At 39.6% G+C, this 22,116-nt stretch overlaps 1 protein-coding gene across 1 annotated transcript in view; it reads right to left on the bottom strand.

Moving 5' to 3' along the window:
* Positions 1–544: 544 nt before the first annotated feature.
* The window catches only part of DESI2 (desumoylating isopeptidase 2), a 63,122-nt gene continuing 41,550 nt past the window's right edge, over positions 545–22,116 (bottom strand). Inside the window, exons 2-5 of the mRNA XM_056137278.1 lie at positions 16,683–16,755; positions 12,496–12,589; positions 10,503–10,644; positions 545–2,452 (exon numbers count right to left, since the gene is read on the bottom strand). Coding sequence (XP_055993253.1) covers positions 2,219–2,452; positions 10,503–10,644; positions 12,496–12,589; positions 16,683–16,755 — 543 coding nt within the window. The 3' untranslated portion in view covers positions 545–2,218. The remainder of the gene's footprint in view (positions 2,453–10,502; positions 10,645–12,495; positions 12,590–16,682; positions 16,756–22,116) is intronic.

Below are 22,116 nucleotides of genomic sequence, written 5' to 3'. Positions count from 1 at the left end.
CAGCCTTAGATATAAAAAACTGAAAAACAATCTTATGTTTAGAATTTTATTTGCTGACTATTAGTTTAATAATAATCCTCAGGCCACTAGTTATTTCTACTAATATCCTTTACACTATTTTAAAATTCCAAACCATAGATGAAAGTGAATGCAAAAAATAAAAACAACAAAAAAAATCAATTGTGTGTAGAGGTGAATTCTGGATAAGCACAGATGGGGTTTCCTGGATATTCACCAGAAAGTTTCTAATGAATGGCCACTTTTTGAAATGTCAGTAGCCCAGATTAAGTCATGTATTATCTGCATGGATTATAAAAAATCAGTAATTCACGTTAAAAAAAAATACCAAGAAAACGGTATTAAACACTTTTCACTAACTTGTGTTTTGGGAATAGACCGTTAGTGAGTAAATTCACAGCTAGAATCTTAGTGTTTTAGTCTAAATCTCATTTTTGGCCCAAACCATGTCTGCTTTTCATGACTACATATTTTTTCCTGTCATATGTTCTGCATCACCCGCCCACCCCCCCCGCCTTTGCCCCAACCCAGAAAACAGAATAATTTTTATAAAGGCTTTCCTCTCCATATACAGAACAGTCAAAAGCATAAATTAGGTTAAGTGGCTTCATTTAACACAGGTTAATGCTTAAAGCCCAATGTTTATTTCCCCCTTTAACAGGGTGTGCTTAAGTTGATATAAAGAACCAAAATCAGCTTATGAAAAAGTTAAAAATGTAGTTTACTGAAAGATATGTATCTTTACAAAGAGCAATAGCAAACAATCTAGGAGTTTAAATAAAAGTAGATGACTTTAAAACTAACAATTTCTCTCTCTATATATAAAGCTGAAGACACTGCCTTGTATAATTTATACACTGCATCCAATATTTTACATAGGACATTCATTCTTAAGGCAGAAAAATTGAACTGACATGTAATGACTTGGCTCTTACATCCAAGGGTCAAACTGGGAGTAGACTTGAACAGACAAGATTCCTTGCTAATGAGGTGTGGCGATCTATGGTGACAATTTTGTTCTTAGAGTTTGTTATATGACATATACCGGAGAAAACAGGAAAAAAAAAGATGAATTTCTCATATGTGAATATGATTGTTTAATAAGAGGTCTTTAGGACCAGGCTTTTTATCATGAGGTGAATCTTATTCCCGTAACAAACCACCAAACTTTAATATACGCTTTGCGATGTGGTACATAAAACGTTTCAAATATCAAAGAATTACATTTTTGGAGTTTGTTATGTTGGAGACTCTGGTTTTCATGGTCTAGTATAAAAGGTAGCCTAGACAGTTAAAAGTTGAATGTCAGCTCATACTGCTACTCAGAGGGCTACCACTTAGGATATTCCTTTCCCACAAATAAAATGAGGTGCAGAGAGGATATTAACATGTATTTAAAAAAAAAACGAGGCCCCCAACAATGTGCAAAAACTCTTGTCTGTTACTAGCAATAATCTCTTAAACAAAAATAGTAATTACAGACTCAGAGGCATCAAAGCCAGATGGACACAGGAATGTCCCACCGTGCTTAGTCTTGTAAGAAAGCAACCATTCCATTAGAACCTGAGGGGATGTGCTACTTAGAATGAAAGTGCTAGAAGAGGTACCAGGCTCAGGGGTAGGCCACCTCTCATGCTAACCCGGGTCCCAAGCCCTCAGGGCTATATGTATGTGCCTTCCTCTCCACATCCTGGTGCCAAAATGTTAACAAAAATAAACAGACCTAAAAGACAATTCTTAAGCAGGCAATGGTGACTATAACTGTGTTAAGTACCTTTTTGTGTGCCTATTATTTATGCCACAGCTCTGGCAATTGTCAGAAGTGTATAAAGATATAACCTGCCTACTTTCCGAAGACATGAAGATTTTCTTCTTTCACTGAGGCAGGAGTCCATGCAAGATTTGTAAACAGCGATACAAAATACTGTAAACATAACTTAAATGGAGTTTGTATAAACCAGAAGAAGTAAATCCAAATTTACAAGTGGGTAAAAAAAACAGAGGGCAGCTTTATACAAAGTTCTCCCTCCTGCGCCAAGTGATATTTTTGATTACAAATATAATCCTGAGCTGAAAAAACTGGGATTTGGGGGAGAGCCATCTTTGCATACAAAATATCTAAAGGACATTTTCACTTTTACTTTTCTCTAGTGATAGTCAACTGCCAGAGACAGTTCTGAATGTGAGACTTTGGAGACATTTATAGTTTAGTGTGGCGCCCAGGTCTGGAGCCCGCTGCAGAGCTTGCCATGGAAGCAGATGCGGCAGCATCCTCTGCTTCCTCCAGTTCATCTTGGAGCTCTTGGCTAACACTAGACTGCAGGGCTGCAGGAGTGAGCCACTCCTTTGGGAGGCAACTCTGTAGAAAGGGTATACAGGAGCTGAAGTAGGCAAGTCGATTGATCCAGCGAGGAATCTCCTTCCCACAAAGGATCTACAGAAGAGAAAGAGTTGTACATTAGGTGAGTGGTGTTAAGATTATTGGACCAACAGCCAAGAAGTGCTGGGTACGGGGAGGAGATGGATGCTCAGCAAAGCCACTTCAGTGGGATCCTTAAGCAGTTCTATAACTGGCGCCTGGGCTCCCTCCTGTCAGTTTCATTCCTTCTATTCTGAAGAACTATGCCAGCTATTTACTTCTCCCACCTGTAAAGATCAAGCTAATTCCACTTGGCTCCTTTCTTCCCTTAATTTTTGTACAAGTACTTTGAACCACATAGAAAAGACATACAAAGAAATGATGAGTTAACAGAGGCTTCAGGGAGTTAATCCTGGCTTCTTGTAAATTCTCCTTTTCCAAGAAATCATTTTCTACTTCTTCCAGTTTCCACTCTGATTTTCCTGGCCTGCATTTTACTATTACTACTACTGACTACTCCCATCCCGGGCCCATTCCTTCTCCCCTGCCCCAGCCCCAAGAAGCTCGTAATGGTCCAGAAGATGTAACTCCCCAAATGAAGTCCTGCTTTTGGACTCTGTGGGGAATTGGGGCTGCAGCCAGAACAAGGCAGAGGAGCAGGCTGAGCACTGGACTTCTACAAGCAGCAGAGATGCATATGGGAGCCAGAGGAATCTTCCAGTTGATCCAAAAACCTGCTGCAGCTATCTGTCCTCTTCCTGTCCTTAACTTCTCCTCAAGATTCCTGAGCTACCTCACACCATTTTCCTCTATAAACTATTTTTTGCAAATATAAGCGCTCGATCTCTTCTAGTAGTAGTTTCACTCTGTATTTTCCTTTTTCCCTTCTGCCAGATGATGTGAATGTATGTTTCACTGCTCCATCAGTGTTTTTCCCTCCAATCATATCAAAGACATAAATTGGAAATGCCATTTATCTTAGCTGATGATTCTGGAAAGAGGTTTAGCTAAAAATTGGGGCTTGAGAGATAATGCAGGGGTTACGGTCTTTCACTGGGCCAACCCGTTTGACTCCTGGCATTATACACAGTTCCCCCTACACAGCACCAGGAGTGACCCATAAATACTGCTTGATATGGTCCACCCACCAGAATCACTCCTCCACCCCCACAAATTAGCTGAAATTAAAATAAACTGACCTCTACAGTTATGCAATGTAACCTTTCTTCCTAAAGTTTTCGCCCTCTCTTCACAGTTCTGTGTACTTTCATAACTGATCACTTTCAACACTACAAAATTTGTCTTAATCACAAGACAATTTCACTGGATGTAAGATGGCATATTTTGACCATTCTGACTTCCTAGTAATTAGTATTTGAAGAGGGATGGAGACATAGCTCAAAGGACTGGAGTGCATGTCTGGCATGCAGAGGCCCCCAAATCAATGCCTGGCACAAACTGTCACCCACGCACTTCCAAATGCACACTGAAGTGTCCTGACAACAATGCCAGGCTCAATACCACTACAAGTGGCCTCTGGGCTCTCTAAGTACTGCTTGGAGAGCCTTCTCCAACTCGCAACACAAATACTTAGAAACTGTGTACATGAGCTAGATCTTGGGGTAGCTGAGCAATGTCTATTCTAAAAACACAGGAAAATAAATATTTTTCTAGTAAACATGTTCATGGATATTTGCTTATCTGATAGTTAACTACAGACATGATGACTAGGGCTGTTTAGTTTAATAAAACTGCCACCACAAACTATTCAAGAGCTAATATTCTATCCAATGGCTAGTATTCAATAGTGAGTACTCTTTATCCTCCTCTGAGTCCTGTCCTCACTTAGTAACCTACCGCATACTCATGTCTCACAGATGCTAACTTTGTCCCAATCCAGGAGACTGTGGACGAACTAACCTGATCGTAGGGTTGCAAACTAGAGTCACCTGTTTTTGTACCTGAAATTGTAGGTATAGTCATTTTTTATTTACTGCCAATGGATCCTGGGATACAAGGACAGAGTCTGAGTTGAGAACTATGAATAATCAAAAACTTAAAAATGTTTACTATAGGGTCCTTTCAGAAAGCATGCCAAACCTTGGTCCTGTCAGCATCACTTAACATTTTAACCCAGTTGCAGATTGTAGGGTAGCTGTGATACTTATGTGTGCTTATGTATATATGTATATATGCTAGCCATGACACAAATGTACTTAATACCATAGTGTTCAAAAAATATCTGGGACAATGAAGAGCTAGAATATATTCCCTGTTTGCAGAGGCTCCACACTCCACTGCATAATCCCTTGAGCACCACTGAGCCTTAGCCCCGCTTGATCAGACCCGAGAAACCATCTTGTTTGCACAGCCAGACCAAGGATCTTTGAAAGTGGCCATCGGAGTACTGTTGGGGAGGTTCCCCCTACCTTTCCCCATTTACTGATGCTGCCAATTCAAACCAAAAATATTTAGATAAGGGGACAAAGAGATAGAATATTGTGCAAAGAACGTGCCTTGTATGTAGCTAATCCAGGTTCGGCCCCTGGTACCACAGATGGTCCCGTAAGTACTATAGGGTGTGACCCCAAAACAAAACATATTTGGTTTACATAGCAAAGTCACTTTGCATTTAAGCTGCAAACCACCAGCCATCCTTCTTCTAGGGCTCTATCCCAGAGACACTGGCAAACCTGTGAAAGAGGTTTGTACTAGGTTATTAGAGCACTTTTTTTTAACAGCCTAAAAAAAAAAAGGCTAAAAAACAACCCAAAATGCTACCAAGTGGAAATTGGATGAACATACACCCACATGAAAAAAACTATAAAAAGAAATACAGAATAGAGTTATAGAATGAACTCCAGGACACATTGTTAAGTGAAAAAAGAAGCAAAGAGGAGAAAAGTGTGTACAGCACACTCACTAGATATAATGGTAGACAGGCAAGAGAATAAGTTACAAACATTCTTATTCCAAAAGAATGTCTTTTCTTGTAACGGAGAAAGGAATTGCTAGTATATAACAACTTTGAAACCTAAGTAGGCCTATGTTTCAAGGTCTGGCAATAATCCTCAGATCCACTCTCTGGCCCTTGAAGTTATTCTTTTTCTGAAGCGGTTTTCTTTTGTCTGGTACAGTGCTGAGAGTCCAGGAACTATCATTCTGTCTTCTGTACCTGTTAGGCCAAGTGGGCAACTTTTCTGCTAATACAATACTCTCAGAAACATAGTGCCTCTCCCTTGTGTATCATGGAACTGACTCAAACAAGAGTTCCTTCACAGATCTTTTCTGGAAAACCCCATTTCTATTCCTCGCTTTTGGTTGCAAGGACCATGAGTTACATGTTTGATCTCTTCAGCACTAGCGGAAGGTCACCCAGTCAAACCGTTGGCCTTCTCCCCACTCTATGACTTCTTAATACTAAATTTCCCAATTTGAGTACCTTTTGCAATCTGGACCAGCTGAGAAATTCCAAAATTACCTAAAAGTGCTGATTCCCTTTCTATTTAAGAGTCATTCCCTCAATATATCTTGCTCCTCACATTTCACTCTACGCAGCAAAAAGAAAGCGGGCCATATACCTCTAACACTGTTCAGAAATCATCCCAGCTAAATATTCAACTATGTGAAGTATTAGTCTATAAGGAAGTTCACTATAAAGAGTGCCTGAAGATTTTTGGGGGGACTGGTAATGAAGGCACTTAGTCTAAAGTGTACCAAATTTCCAGAAGGAAACTGGCTGTTTAGCATAAACCAAATTATTTTAACAAAGATATCAGTCATATTGCACCACTTGTAGCAAATGTAGGAATGGCAGGACCCTTCTTAAAAGCCAGGTTCTAATAAGATACTGGACAAGAAGGCTTTCTAAAGCTTCTGGATAGCACAAGAACTAATTCCGTTTTTGAAGACTGTTAAGTAAAGGGAAATACAAAATCATCTAGACTGCCTTTCCTATGTGGATTACACCATAAACTATGGTCATTTATACAAGTTCTATTAGGATCTATTAGACTCTGATTTAAACAAACTTTTAATATTTCTAACAACTGAGTAAGTTTCAATATTAAATATTTGGCGAAGACACAAATCTTAATCTTCTTTTTCTTGGTGTCTATATTAAGAAAAACCCCTGATCTTTACAGCAACAAAGTAAAAAGTTTGGGATTTATTTCAAAGTAATCTAGGAGTGGAATTTCAGCATGGTTTTATTATATATGAAACAAGATTACCAACGAATTGGTAATTTTTGATGCTAAGTGATTGGTATACAGAGGATCTTTATACTACTTTTCTACTTTACACTTGTTTTGTATTTAAAAATATTAATTAACAAAAAATGTTCAGTTAAAATGTATTTAAGAAAGTAACAGTAATACCATTTCTCTTGCTAGTGATTAGTTTAGAGAAGAGCATTTGGCCTAATTCTTGTTGTTTGTTTTAGGTCTTCCAGTGGTACACAGTGGGCTGAGGAGTCCTAAGAGCTACGTGTGGGAGACCAGGTGGTGTCAGGAATAGAACCTGGGGTGGGCAATTGCATCTACCCGGCTTCTGTATTATGTCATGACTCCTGTTTTTTTTTATGGTTCCACGGACTGAATCTCGGTCTCATACATACCAAGCTTGTATTGTAACTGAGCCAGAACCCCTCCTCTTGACCTAACTCAGACCATAAAAGATGGCCTGCTTTCAGAAAGGATAGAAAGTTCTAGAAAAAGATCTCATGGTTCCTTAGAGAAAAACAAAAAAAAGGTTTTCTTCTTCTTCTGGATGTTTTTGTGTCTGGATATGGTGCTCAACACGGCTATGGTTACCTGAAAATCATAGAAGGAGCTAGCCTGAGGGCAGAGTTAACATCCTAAGAATATAGCTCAATGATATGACAAGACCATACATAGGTTGCTGATGACATATATCATTTGGGACACTGATCACAGTTGCACGAATCCTGTCTAACAACCAACTTCTTGCTACATTGAGATACATTTCCTTACTATTCAAGCTAATTTTCTTAAACTGTCTTATACCTGTAGACAAGAACCTGCACAGAATACCAGTCCACAGACTGGTAGTTATATCAAGGACCAGTGGTTTCAACCTTTCTATTTCAGCTGCCCAACACTAGTTCATTGACTGATTAAAGCCAACTTGAATCAGCTATAAATGGATCTAACCTATAAAGTAGAGTAAGCAAATTTTTATTGATAAAGAGTCAAGCAGAAAATATTTCAGCGGAAGTATCTGAACTAATAACATGATGTTAAACAGTATTTCTTAGGATTTCTGTGGTACTGTTGAACATTAGGTTAACAAAGGGAATTAGTTATGATTTTGTCTATCTGTAACTGGTTATTGAAACAGAACACATCCAAACTATGTTGTAAAAGGTGTGAATATACATTAGGTTTACTAAACTTCAAATTTATTTGCTTTGATTATATGGAGTTTATGTAAACAGCTCCTTAAGTCCCTCACTATTCAAGTGACTCATCTGTCACTAACAATTTACACTGCCTTGCCTAAGTCCCTAACTTCTGAATCTCACTTTAATAATTCAACATTCATCTAGGAAAAAAAAAACATTGTAATATCTAGAAGTGTTGAAATATCATTAAAGTTGTTCGAGAGACATCCTGACTTGTTCTTCAGGTCCCTACCTGTACTAAGGTTTCAGTTAACAACCAGTGTCAAGGTGATGTTATTTAGAACATTTAACATTTAATAAACATTTAACTAATCAATTTATTTGGGTAGGAGACTATATCTGAACCAGAGCAGGAAATTACATATAAAGGCAGTGGGTTAAGAAGCCAGATTCTGGGGCAAGAGAGATAATATAGGGGTTAAGGTGCTTTCCTTACATGCAGCTAACCCTGGATCAATTTAAAAAAATAATTGAGGGTCGTCCTTCACGCCCTACCGAGGTCACGAGGTGCCCCCCATGAGCGGCTCTCGGGCACGGCCATGGCGCCAGAAGCACAAGGACTTAATGCAGAGCCCGGCAGCTTGTGGCAGAAAAATGAATGGACTATGTGTTAATCCACGCCACTATGCCTGCCCAGGAGGGAAAGGGTGTTGTTCCTTTTTGCCGTTTTCCCTCTGGCAGCAAGATGGCAGTTGCCTCGGAGCTTTTTGGAAAGCCAGGTATGAGCCAGTCTTGACAGGGCAACTGAAACCTCATGGGAAGGGGGGCGTTCCCAGCTCATCCTTCACGCCCTACCGAGGTCACAAATTGCCCTCCACGAGCGGCTCTCCGGGATGGACATGGCTCGCTCCAGAGCCACAGAAACCAATCTAATAATTATCTGACTCTTGGCAGAAATACTTCCAGGCTAAGTAAAATAACAAAAATCTGCTACCACGGCCGCGTGACATCATTTGGTTCTTGCAACCAGCTATAGAAAACAAATTACTTCAAAATGCCTTTTCAGCAGGTCTGATATTGGGGTGTAAACTCTAAATAATAATGGTGCATCTTTTGTTGAAACAATCAATCTAATCAAAGTAGATAGAGTGTTAACTAGAATTCATCTGCCTCAAAGGCATTGGGAGGGTTGGGACGGGGGGTATATTGGGGTTCTTGGTGGTGAAAAATAAGTACTGGTGAAGGGAAATGTGTTTGATGATTGCATGACCGAGACTTAAACCTGAAAGCTTTGTAACTTTTCCCACAGTGAGTCAATAAATAAAAATAAATAAAAAAAATAATTGAGGGCTGGGAGGCATCAGGCTATGTCCAAGGCTTCTCCTAGTGAGGCTTGGTGATCCATATGGGGTCCAGGGGGTTGAACCTGAACTGACCCCATGCAAGGTAAGTGCCCCATCCACTATCTCTATAGCCTTGACTCTGGATCAATTTGATCCCTGGCCCTGTGAGCCTGGCCAGGAATGATCCCAGAGCACAGAGCCAGGGGTAAAATCTAAGCACTGCCAGGCATGGTCTGAGCTGCCCCCTTCCCCCACAAAAGCAGGGGAGTGTGTGTGCGTGGGGCGGGGGGGGGGAGGGGAAGGCAAGTCAGGTTCTGAGTTCTCTGCAACTATCTTTACTAAGCCATTTCCCCAACCAGGCCTGTTTTGTTGTAACTTGATAAGGAAGCTAGACTGAGATGCTGTCTAATACCTCTGGCCAACTTTAACATTCTATGGCTCTTTGAATGTATACCTCACAAGTAACTGTCTACAGTCAAGAAAGGCTTGATGACCTTGTGTCTCGGGTATCAAAGCATCTGCTAGACTGGGGTGACTTTCTATTTCTTAAGTTCTTATGAATCACCTGAGGATCATGTTGAAATGAATATTCTGATTCAGTAAATCTGTGGGATAGTTAGAAAAAAAATCATGGATGAGAAATTTCTATATAAGACTGATGTTTCCAGTTCCTAAAACATAATCTGAGAAGGATATTAATAAGTCTGCTACAATCCTGTTTGAAAGCTGTCATGGAAGCCTTGAGGGTAATGGAAAGTGCCAGGCAAGAGGCTCGGTATGCTGCAGAGGTCACAGCAGCTCCTGTGTGCCTCTCACACTTCCTTGGTACTTGATGCTGAGTCATCGAGTTGGGAAACTGTTTCTAGTGTTCCTTAATTTTCCCAGTTGAGAAATGCTGCTCTAGCCCTCATTTTATATATTTTGATTCCTTCTCTTCATTTTCTTAAAGTTTCTTCAATTTGGATCTAGTTTGGGTTTCTGTTTGGGATTCAGAATTGGAAAGGCAAATAAATAACTGATAACAGGTAGAAGAAAATTTCAAGATGAAAGAAATGAATTATTAGTAAGAGAAAAAAATCAAGCTGGTAACTAATATTTAGGAAAAAAAAAATCTTATGGGCTAAGTGTGCCCAAGCAATTCCTTGCTTGGGCACACTTTTTCATTAAGTGAAATTTTCAGTGGTAGTAAGTAACACATTAGAATAAGAGATAATCAGAATATGCACTCTACCCACTGCAAATTCATGAATAAAACTGCAATTTAAAACTATGCAGACTTTTAACCACCTTTGAAAAAGGTCATTCATACAAGGTCAGAACATGAAAAATCAGAAAAAAAAATCTAGAATAGTTTACTTCTGATAGAAACTGTTGCAGATCACATTACTTCAACAAAAAGAACTGAAAAAAAAATTACCTCTGAGAAAGCTGAAGAAAAGTGATTGCAGTTTTTATGCATCAAATGATAGGCATTGCCTTTGTATTCTTTTCCCAGTTCTTCTATAATTTTTTCTACATCATCTTCAAGGAAGTCAGTGCTCCCTAAAACAACAGCTTCTCTTAAAGAATAAGAAGAAAAAAAGTAAAAAACATATTTGTGTTTTATATATTGCTAAAAGCATGTTTAATCATTTACTTATTTCCAATAATACTGTTTGATTTAACAGTGTTAAGTAGACTAAAAATACTTAAAACATTTTAATTATTCTAGTATTGACTTTACTATAATAAATGTACATCTGAACAATAAAAATGCAAAATATGTACTTTGAAATATAACATTTTATGAAAATGGCCTATTTTTTAGTAGTTACACTACTAATTAGAAACAGATCCATTCTACAAATAGTCTTATTTAACAGTAGCTAACCAATGGGTGGCCAGATCCTCCCTGAGAATCTTTTAAGTTATCTGCCACTATGCTCCAGTGAGAGGAACTGTCAGAAAGCTAAGATTTTAAGAAAGTATGACAAAACCAAGCTCTACAGGCAAAACACCTCCCTCAGACTACTGCCCTGAAATACAATGGACACTACTGAACAGAAAGTGGAATATTAGTCAAATATATATTAGTCATCTAAAAAAGCTAAAAATCTGTACAGATTCCTAAGTTTCTTCAAAAGAACTCCTTGGGGAGCTGGGGCGATAGTACAGTGGGCAGGGCATCTGCCTTGCATGTGGCCAACACAGGTTTGATCCTTGGTACCCCAAGCACTGCCAGGAGTAATTCTTGAATGCAAACCCAGGAGTAACTCTGAGCATTGCAAGGCGTGGCCCAGAAAACAAAAACAAAGAACTCCTTGAAACCAAGTTCTAAATACCACTTTATGAACAAATCTCAGTTACGGAATGCTAATACTGACTGGGAGCATGCAGATTTTAGTGCTATTTACTACTGATAAGGCTCCAAGGATGTGAGTATACTAACATCCATACATTTTAGGTTCATCAATACGAATATCACATGGATCTTAGCAACAGTTTCCTGGCTAATTCCCTGCTTAGTATTTCATATTTAAAAATATCTTTCATTAGGAAAATAGACTTTTAATAGTGGTGGTACTTTTATACAATATTATATATTACCGTATTATGATTATGTATTATTAGTATAATTACTTATTAAATATTTTTAAGAGTGATCATCTAAGATCACAATAAAACTGTCATCTTCCCCAAGGAGAAGACTGAGGAAAAACAATCATAAAATATGACCATTAGAGTTGCTTTTGTTGTTGCTGCTACTTTTGGGTAGGTGTGTGGGGGCCACTCCCAGGTGGTATGCTCAGGGTACCAAGCAGTGCCAAAGATCAAACCTGAGGTCTCTGCATGCAAAATACAAGCTCTAGCCCTTAGAGCCATCTGCCTGGCCCCAAATATGAACATTTTCTAAACGAGAACTTATGCTATACAAGTGAAAAGGTTTTTGGTTTTCTTTTGTAGTGCTGGTAGTTAAACCCAGGCCTTATGTCATGCAATTTTGCCAGGCATATACTCAATCATTGATGCACATTCCTGGCCCCATGGTAACATCATTTATAAGTAGAAAAGTACACTGGAGAGTTAGTATAGTGGTAGGGCACTTGCTTTACATGTGACTGATCCAGGTTTAATCCCTGAGCAGAAAGCCAAAAGTGAGCCCTGAGCACCGCCAGGTGTGTCCCCCATTAACACAAAACAAAACAGCAGAGTGTAAGTAAGTTACATGGATCCTGAATAAAAATAGTAGACTGTGTTATTTCAGGTACCTCAACTGGCTGACTACCATCTTTACACACAACTTAAATTTTATTTTAAAATAATGTTTAAAAAACATTTGAATTGGCTATATATCCTCAGAATAAATTCGACAGCTTGAAAGCAAGCTTAGATATCTAAGATAGAGTAATAAAAATTATTCTCCTACTTACTTAAACTTAAATGTTTCTCCCAATTCAGAAGCATTTCCTGGGGAAATTTCAAATATTCCAGAAAATGGGTAAGGATGTCCACCATACGCAAATTCTGAAAAGAGAAAACTTTTAAAGTATTTGTCACATAATATTTAACCAGAATGCTGCACTGGTTTTAACAAATGATGAAGACAGTTATATTTAAATATTTTTTTCAGTTTACTAGTACTTATACAAACCTATCACTTAGCTATTATCTTGAATAGTTGATGTGAAAGACCTAACTTAGATGATGAAAAAAATGAACTTACATATTTAAGAAAAGTATAACAAACAGTGGATAAGGTCTTTCTATCTTATCACACCACCAGATGAAATAGATGGTCAGTTCAGTCAGTGTTTTACTACTTACTAAATCAAAGTTGGGATCAAATTTCAAACTTGTTCCCATCTAATAACAATGATTAAGTAGAACATGAACAAACCTAAAAAACTGAATACAATTTCCCTCAAAATAGGATACCAAAATAAGACACCCATCACAGACATATACTCTCTAGAGCAAAATTTTTAGCAAGGAAGAACGACTTGTACTATAGTGAATGTATGTTTAAGATACCAGAGCTAAACTCTCATTCAGAACAAAAATGGCGAAAGCATTTTTTATTAATAGGAGCAATGACCTCTGACTACAATTCTGAGATACCTTAAGATATTTAAGTGGTAAGTCTTAAAGAATTTGGAATACTACATTAAATTCATCATTACATTAATTAACAAAAACTTGAAAGGCCTTAGAACAAAGCATAGGAAAGAACAAGGGAAACGGTTAATTTTTGATTCAGATTTTTGGAAAAATAGCACTTTCAAGAAACAGTATCCAGCACTCTTTTTTTGGAGGGGGGGGGGGAGGATTTCTCCTAAGCAATGCTCAGGGAATTCCAATAACCAGGCTTGCACTGCGGTAGCGCAGGGGCGTGTGGTGCTGTGCAGGCCCTGCAATGCCAGGTACTCCCAGGCCAAAGGCATTGCTGAGGGCATCCAGGACCACAACAGGCAGTACTTGGGGACTGTAGGTCCACTGGACTGCATCCAGTGATGCCTGGGGGATCACACAGCACCAATGCAGGGACTGAACTGGGGTCAGCAAGGCATGTTTGTTAAATCCTGTACTATCTCTCTGGCTCCTGCATTCAATTCTGAGATACACGTTTGATGTTTTTTCAAGATGGAATTTTATAAAACACAGGTTACATATGGAAGTACATTTGAATTTTTAATTTTCTCAGTCCCCAGTTTCTCAAATCCATCTATATTTTTTACAAACATATTCTGTATACTGTTTCAAATAATTCCCAAACTGTCTTATGAAGAACACTGATTATGCAGACTAGTAGAAAAAAACACTTGTGCTGAAGTCCTTAGTTCTGTTAATTATTAGATATACAATTTGAATCTGCTTTGACCTTCAGTTTCTTCATTGAAAAATGTAGAAAATGGGGCAGGAGATAGTACAGGAGAAAAGGCACCTATCTGTCATGCAGTTAACCTTGGACTGAGCCCTAGCACTGCATATGGTCCCTAATCACCACAAGGGGCTCTGCCGAGCACAAGGTCAAGAATCCCAGGGATAGTTGTCCTTTTCTTGATCCTTCACTTAGGCTTTTGGAAGAAGGACAAGAAAAAGACAACTGTCCCTGCTCAAGTAGCCAGCTAGTTTTAAGTCTGAATGTAGCTCTTAATTTTTTGGGGGGGCCAATTTCATGGTCATGTGGTACAAAAGTTGACACCATTTTAAAAACTTTTTAAAGACATCATGCAAAACCGAGTTAAGAAAGAATATATGCGGGGGTATGGTGCCGCCAGCAGGTCAATCTGTACCTGTGAGCCGAGTGCATCAGCAGCCTGATGGCACCTTCAGACTTCCAGATACCCCAAAATTGCTGCTGTGCCTTTGGCCAGACCCCAAAAACTTGGGGCAAAGTTTACCAAGAAAGTAAACAGCCAAAAGTTAGGTATGTGGGAAACATACCCACAAACCACTCTGGCTCAGCTATATAATTGGAGGCATGGCCTCTCTGGTTCCTGATCGAACTGCTTAATGGCCATGATCCCAGAGACTCAGAAACAAATCTCGAAACCCAGCGGCTTTTGGCAGAAATGCGTCTGGTCCCTGCAGTAGGTTACCAGTGATGGGCCAACCCAGGTGGGAATAGGTTTTGTGCCTTGGCCTGTTCCCCTTGGTGGCCCAGTGGCCACCATCCTTCAGAAGCCACTGAACAGTCAGGTTTGGGCCCCCGGTGACGAGACACGCAGGGCCTCACGGGATGGGTGTGGAACTGGTCCTGTCCTCCCCACCCCAACGAGACCCCCATCCCAACGAGTCAGGCTTGGGCCCGCAGTGACGAAACTTGTTGGGCCTCATGGGATGGGGAGGGAGCCGGGCCTGTCCTCCCCATCCCAACGAGACCTCAAGTCATCGCCCATAAACGGCCTCTCTGGCTCCTGATCAAGCTGCTTAATGGCCATGATCCCAGAGACTCAGAAACAAATCTCAAAACCCAGCGGCTTTTGGCAGAAATGCGTCCGGACCACACAGTAGGTTACTGTCACCGGGCCACCCCAGGGGGGAAAGGGTGCTGTCCCTTCACCTGCTTCCCCCTGGCGGCTCGGTGGTCATCATCCTCCAGAGGCCATTGGACAGTCAGGCTTGGGCCCGCAGTGACAAAACTTGTTGGGCCTCACGGGATGGGGGTGGAGCTGGGTCTGTCCTCCCCACCCCAACGAGACCCCAAGTCATTGCTCATGAACAGCCTCTCTGGCTCCTGATCAAGCTGCTCAATGGCCATGATCCCAGAGACTCAGGAGCAAATCTCGAAACCCAGTGGCTTTTGGCAGAAATCCCTCCAGATTTAAGTGTCAAAATTTCGGAATTTCAAAATCACATGGCCCTACTGCAGCCACGTGACATCATATGTTATTCATAACCAGCAATAGAAAACAAATTGTCTACTGTTGCCTTTTCAGCAAATCTGAGTGTTGGGGTAAAATTTCAAATAATAATGGTGGGTCTGTTGTCAAAATATTGAATGTGATCAAAGTAGAGAGAGAGTAATGTGGAAATCATCTGCCCCACAGGAAGGGGGAGGATGTGGGATGGGGGTATACTGGGGTTTTTGGTGGTGGAGAATGGGGACTGGTGAAGGTACGGGTGTTTCATTGTATGACTGAGACTCAGACCTAAAAGCTTTGTAACTGTTCTCATGGTGATTCAATAAATAAAATTATAAAAAATGAAAAAAAAAAGTAAGGTGGAGTTCATGCACAATTCAATCAGCTAATCAGTGGCTGAAAAAATAGCAGTAAAAAAAAAAAAGAATATATGCACAACCATTGGAAAGAGTAAATCAAACACAGGAGCAAAGCCAAAGCAATACTCTAACTATTGAAACTTTCAGCTGGAGTCTCTGTGTTTTGGAATTATTTGGTAGTTGCAGTCTTCAAAGTAGCAGATCTTAACAGCCAACATTTAATATGCTGTACTTAGAAGCAAACAATATGATACACAAAAAGGGAGAGTAGAAAGCACCACTCTAACACAGATAAACATTTTCCCTTTCTTGTAGAATTTAAGAATAAAGACATATTTACTCCAAGGTGAGATTATGAGGGAAAACAAAAGATTATTACAACCCTGATGGAACTGGTAATGTGATCTGCCTAAAGCAGTCCACTATAGCTTACAGCGTGATCAGGTGTTGGTTAACTTGCACCAAGAGTGGAAACTACAACGAAGGAAATAGATGTCGAAAACAGAGCTAGCTGGGTTTCAGTGGCTCTTGTCATGTTTTATCATAATAAAGGGTAATAAATAATAAAAAGGTCTGAGTTAATAAAAAGGGACTTTATGAGCACAAAGCTGGACGGAAGCAAAGGCACTACTTGAATACTGATATTTACTGATATGTATCTGTAAGTTTAAATTCAAGTTTGACATTCTCTAGCGCAATCCCTCTCCAACCCCAATGACTTGTTTTTAATCAAACTAGTTAACAAAGTACATGGTTTCTACTATTTCGCTGCCAACTATGTAAACAAATATGGAATCTGTAATAATGTACAGAAATAGCTAATATGACAGAACTACAGTCATAACTGACACTCCTTTAGAGAAAATCTTTAGAAAGTTTAAAGTATACACTTACCTCTGCCATAAACTTCAATTCCTGAATGAAATACTCCAATTCCGATGGATGAAGTGTATTCGTTCATCCAGTACTAAAGAAAATAGAAAATAATTTAAATTCAAGTTTATTTACAACCCAGTAAGAAGATCTAACACCCCAAATCTTTCATGGGATACTCAAGCCTTTCTAACCCATGTCCTGGTATTTTTCTTCATAGCTTTAAAAGTTCCCATGACACTGATTCATTTTGTCCAATCTTTGTGTAAACCCATGAGAAAAGGCTTCATGGATCAAAGTGAATGCCTAACGTTGTGTACTGGCATATTATCTATCTAAAGTTTAGTGCATAAACCATAAAATCTAAACCTGGCCAGGTTGAAATTATAATTGGATTAAAAGGTCTTCTGTTAGTAACTTAAAAGCAAGGTGACATATAATCTCTTTCATATCTATTTTTCTTTCTTTTTATTTCATGGTTTTACAATTATTAAAAAAAACATTTTTTCCAAATTTTATTTTATTAAAGCACTGTGAATTACAAAGTTATTCATAGTTGGGTTCATATATATTTTTCTTTAACTTAAATTTTTTCGTTTAATTTTCTGGTGAGTACTCAGATCTTCTAATAAAAATATTTTATTATTTTTCATTTATGGTATATGTCTTGGGCTGGAGAGATAGCACAGCGGGTAGGGCTTTTGCTTGCAAGCGGCCAACATGGCCGACCCAAGTTCGATTCCTCCGCCCCTCTCGGAGAGCCCAGCAAGCTATCGAGAGTATCTAGCTCGCACGGCAAAGCCTGGCAAGCTCCCTGTGACGTATTCGATATGCAAAACACAGTAACAATTGTCACAATGGTGACGTTACTGGGCCTGCTCGAGCAAATCGATGAACAACGGGAGGACATTGACAGTGACAGGTATATGTCTTGACCTAGCTAGAACTTTGATAATGACAGGAAATAATCAAGTTAGAACAATCTTATTACTGACATGAGGAACAATTTTCCAGTTAAGGTATTGTCTAAACCGGTTGTTAGAAACAAGTAAGATTTTCCCAGACAGAAAATTTGGGAGTGGGCTGGGATACAGAGAAATGGGAAGAAATACCAGGAAGAAGATGTATATAGGTAACATGATAGAAATTTGGGGGGAAAATTTCTATCATGAATGAGGCTGAGAGCATAGAATAGGGCCAAAGAGAGTAGAAGGGTTAAAGCACTTGCCATGCATTTTGCCAACCCTGGTTGGAAACCCAGGCACCCAAGTACCTCTAGGGGTCATGCCTGAGCACAGAGCTAGGAATAGCCTCTAATAGCTGGGTGTGCCCCCAAACCAAAAACAGAAAAAGTGTAAATGGGGGAGAATATTTCCTAGGAAGCAAACCCTGAACAGTGTTACAAGCCTATCAGATGAATTAAAATGTAATGTCTTTAATTTTTTTTTTTTTTTTGGTGGTAGTGTGGGGGAGGTTTTGGCCATACCCAGTGATACTTTTCCTGTTATGTCACGAATGATCCCGGCAATGCTTAGGGGACCATATGTGGTGCTGGAGATTTGAATCTGGGTCAGTCACATGCAAGGTAAGCACCTTACCTCTTGTATTATCTTTAATTTTTTTTGTTTTATTCAGTTCTTAACTTTGCTCCATACCCCTAGCCAAATTTCTTCCAGATCAGATAAAATGCACACCCTCATATATTGCTAGAGGAAGCATAGGGGGTAAGTCGAGTTTTTTTCCTCCTAAAATACATCTGGAAGAAAAATTAAATAGCAACATAAAACTTAAGAAAAAGCATGAGATTTTTTATCATTTCGATATCAAAATAACTGTTAGAAGTGTATGGTACTGTAGCAAAAAAAGATCCGTGTACACTAAAAAAAATCTGGCATATGATAAAGGTGGTATTTAAGACTAATGATAAGGGTGGAGACAAAGTATAGGATTAAGGCATGCAGCTGACTCTGGCTCAATCCCTGGCAGGACACAATCCTTTGAGCATCGGTGGGTGCAGCCCAGGAGGCCCCTGAGCATCAGGGTGGCCCAGGTATTCCCAAGGCTGCTGGGCTCTCTCAGCACCAAATCCTCAGACTCTCACACGGAACCTTTATCTGTTTTGGCTGAGAATCACAAGCCTGGGCTAAAACAAGGTTGAAATTAAAATTAATGATAGGGCTTAAGGGGTAGATGAATGGGCTGAGTGCATGCTGTGTATTCAGGAGGCCTAGGTTAGCTCCCAGGGCAGGGTCCCCTGGTCACTGCCAGGAGCAACCCTGAAGCATGGAGCCAGGAGTAGACTTGGAGCACTGCCAGGAGTGGTCGCAAACATGTGACCCACATAAATAAAAGATAAAGGATTAATTTCCAAAAACTCCCTGACAAATATGCATAAAGATGCATTTATGTATCTAAAAACAAGGAAAAAAAAGATATTAAAACCTTCCATGGAAAGCCAACCTAAGAAAATTCAAACCTTGAATTCATAGAGGAAACAGAACAGATACTCAACATAAGAGTCGTAGCTTTTTACTATGGGAAATTATATAAACAAGATAAAAAATTAAAGCACGGGGAGTGAAAATTTGTAAAACACAACAAAAATTAGTATGAGGCCACATTCCCTCTAACTTATTCTATTTGGTTCCAATTTTGGATAGTCACAATGTGAGTGGTTAAGTAAATCCACCCAATTTATCCAAGCCAATCTGATTTTAGGAGAGTAGTGATGGTGCCTACAGTAAGGAACTTCTCAAAACATTTACTCGAATTCATTTAAATGTCAGAGTTTGGGAATCCAAAGTTTTGACCAATGTCAGAAAGTGAGACACCAGGTGGTGGGGGGGGGGGGTCAAAGAGGGCGCAGCCTGGGACAATCCAGGCAGGTAATGGGAGTGCAACTTGAGGGCACTTTCCGTTTGTTTGCTTAAAAAAGTAGATGGGGGGGGGGGGGAGCAGTTAAGTGATATTTTTCTGAAAAGATGTGGTAGGCCAAGTTAGCCTGGGAACTCTGGTTTAGAAAGGGAGATTATATGAAATTTTATGAACAGGTTCTGGGAGATGGCCACTGGCTTAGCGTGCTTGGCTGAAGGCCACAAGCTCAAGCCCTGGTGCGTGTGCAAGCACTGTGACGATCCTGACAGCCCCGTTCTTGGGGACTCTGAGCAAGAAATGGACCAGAGATGGTTTAATCACAAGCACAAAGTCACGAGCTTCAATTTCTGGTGCCAAGCATGTACAGAGGCTGGGACTTGGGGTCCCAGTTAAGAGAGAAGATTCACTATCACTGTCACTGTTCTCCTGTTGTTCATCAATTTGCTCGAGCGGGTCCAGTAACGTCTCCATTGTGACACTTGTTACTGTGTTTAACATATCAAGTATGTCACAGGTAGCTTGCCAGATACTGAGAGTAGCTCAGTAGCTTGCCAGGCTCTCAGAGAGGGGCGGAGGAATCGAACCTGGGTCGGCCAGGTCGGCCGCGTGCAAGGCAAACTCCCTACCCGGTATATTATTGCTCCAACCAAAGAGAGAGAATTTAAAAAAATAATAATAAAACAAACAACCCCCTCCCCCAAACTCCCAGATAAGCAATCATAGAAAAAAATGGTGGTCAATAAACTTGAAATAACAATCTCACTAATTAAACAGAAAATAGTACGGCAAACAACTGGATAATTAAGAGGAAATGGAAAAATTCTTGGAAAGACAGACTACTGGAAAGACACAAACTACCAAAACTGACTCAAAAAGAATTAGGAAACCTGAATGGATCTATAATGAATGAGAACATAATTAGAAGTTGAAAAACTACCCACAATGAAAAGCTTACAATGAGATAATTTTGTTGAATTCTACAAAATATTTAAAGAATTTCTATTCATGATTCACAAGCACTCCAAAAAAAAAAAAAGGAAGAGGAATACTTTTCAAGCAACTGAGACCAGCATTAACTCGACAATGGAAGCAAAGATGTCACAAGAAAACTACAGAACAATCTCTCTTGCGAATATAGAATCAAAATTTCTCAACGAAATACAAGAAAACTGAATCCAGCAGCAACATCTAAGAAGCACCAAGTCGGGGCCGATGTGACAGTATGGTGGGCAAGGCTCTTACCTTGCATGCACCTGACCCAGGCTGGCTCCTGAGCACCACCAGGAGTACGCCCTGACACTATGGGGTGTGGCCCCCAAACAAAAATACCCTGAACGCACCACGTGTGAGTTATTTTGGGAATGGAATATAGGTTTAACAAATGAAATAAGTCAATTACTAGAACATTAAGAACAGAATAAAGGACGGAACCCTCATGATTAGGCCAAGGAGTGCTTTTGAAGAAATGGAGTGCAGGCTTTGCCAACATGAGACCCAAAATTTGATCCTAGGTACCACAGGCCCCTTTCTCCCACCCCACACCATTACCTCTAGGCTGAGTACTGAGCCCATCAGTCCCACACCACCCCACAACTCTGGGCTGAAGGTCACTTAAGGTCCCAATGCTCCTGCACGTTCTCTGGGGAGGTGCTACAAAATCATCTCAAGACACAGAAAACCATGACAAAAATCCAACACTCTGGAGTTGAAGAAATAGTATAGGTGGTAAGGAACTTGCATGTTACCGACCCTGGTTCCATCCCTGCCACTGTATATGGTCCCCAACACCACCAGAAGTGACTCCTGAGCACAGAGTCAGGTGTAAGCCCTGAACATTACCAGGTGTGACCCCAAAGCTTGACCCCCCCCAGAAAATTCAATACTCTTCCATAATAAAAATGCTGAACAAATTAGAAACAGAATAAAACTTCCTCCTTAACTGACATTTATGAAAAACCCACAACCAATATTATACTTGAAAGTGATGCTTTCCTTTAAAGATCAGGATAAGGAAGTCTGCTTTTACCCCATTTATGAAACTATGCTAGAGATTCTGGCTAGCACAGTTTGAGGGGGAAAAAATTAAGGCAATCAGATCAGAAAAGAAGAAGAAAAATCATCTGTATCTGCAGATATCATGATCTTCTTTATATATAAGGGACTACTAAAACACTAAAAATAAGTAAAATAAGGGTTTCAAGGTAAAAGGTCAATATAAAAAACTGTTTTCATAATTAGCAATCAATAATAAATGAAATTAAAAAATTCCATTTACAGTTGCACCAAAAATTTTAGGATTACATTTGACCAATTAACTTTACATCTTTTACCTGAAAACCTAAAAACATTATTGAAAGAAACTAAAAAATAACCTAAATAAAAAGACATAGCACACTCAGATATTAAATGGGTTATTGTTAAGATACACCCCAAACTGACCAGCTGCCCTTTTTAAATGACAGAAATTGACAAATAATGCTGGAAATGTCCATAACAGCCAAAACAATCAGAATAAAGTTAGAAAATTTGTACTTCTTGATTTCAAGACTTACAAAGCGACAGCAGTAAAAGACAGAAATAG

The sequence above is a fragment of the Sorex fumeus genome, unplaced genomic scaffold, assembly GCF_029834395.1.
Source record: "Sorex fumeus unplaced genomic scaffold, SorFum_2.1 ptg000007l, whole genome shotgun sequence".
Lineage (NCBI taxonomy): Eukaryota > Metazoa > Chordata > Mammalia > Eulipotyphla > Soricidae > Sorex > Sorex fumeus.
The sequence above is the reverse complement of the archived record's forward strand: the minus strand, read 5'-3'. Positions and strand labels throughout refer to the sequence as shown.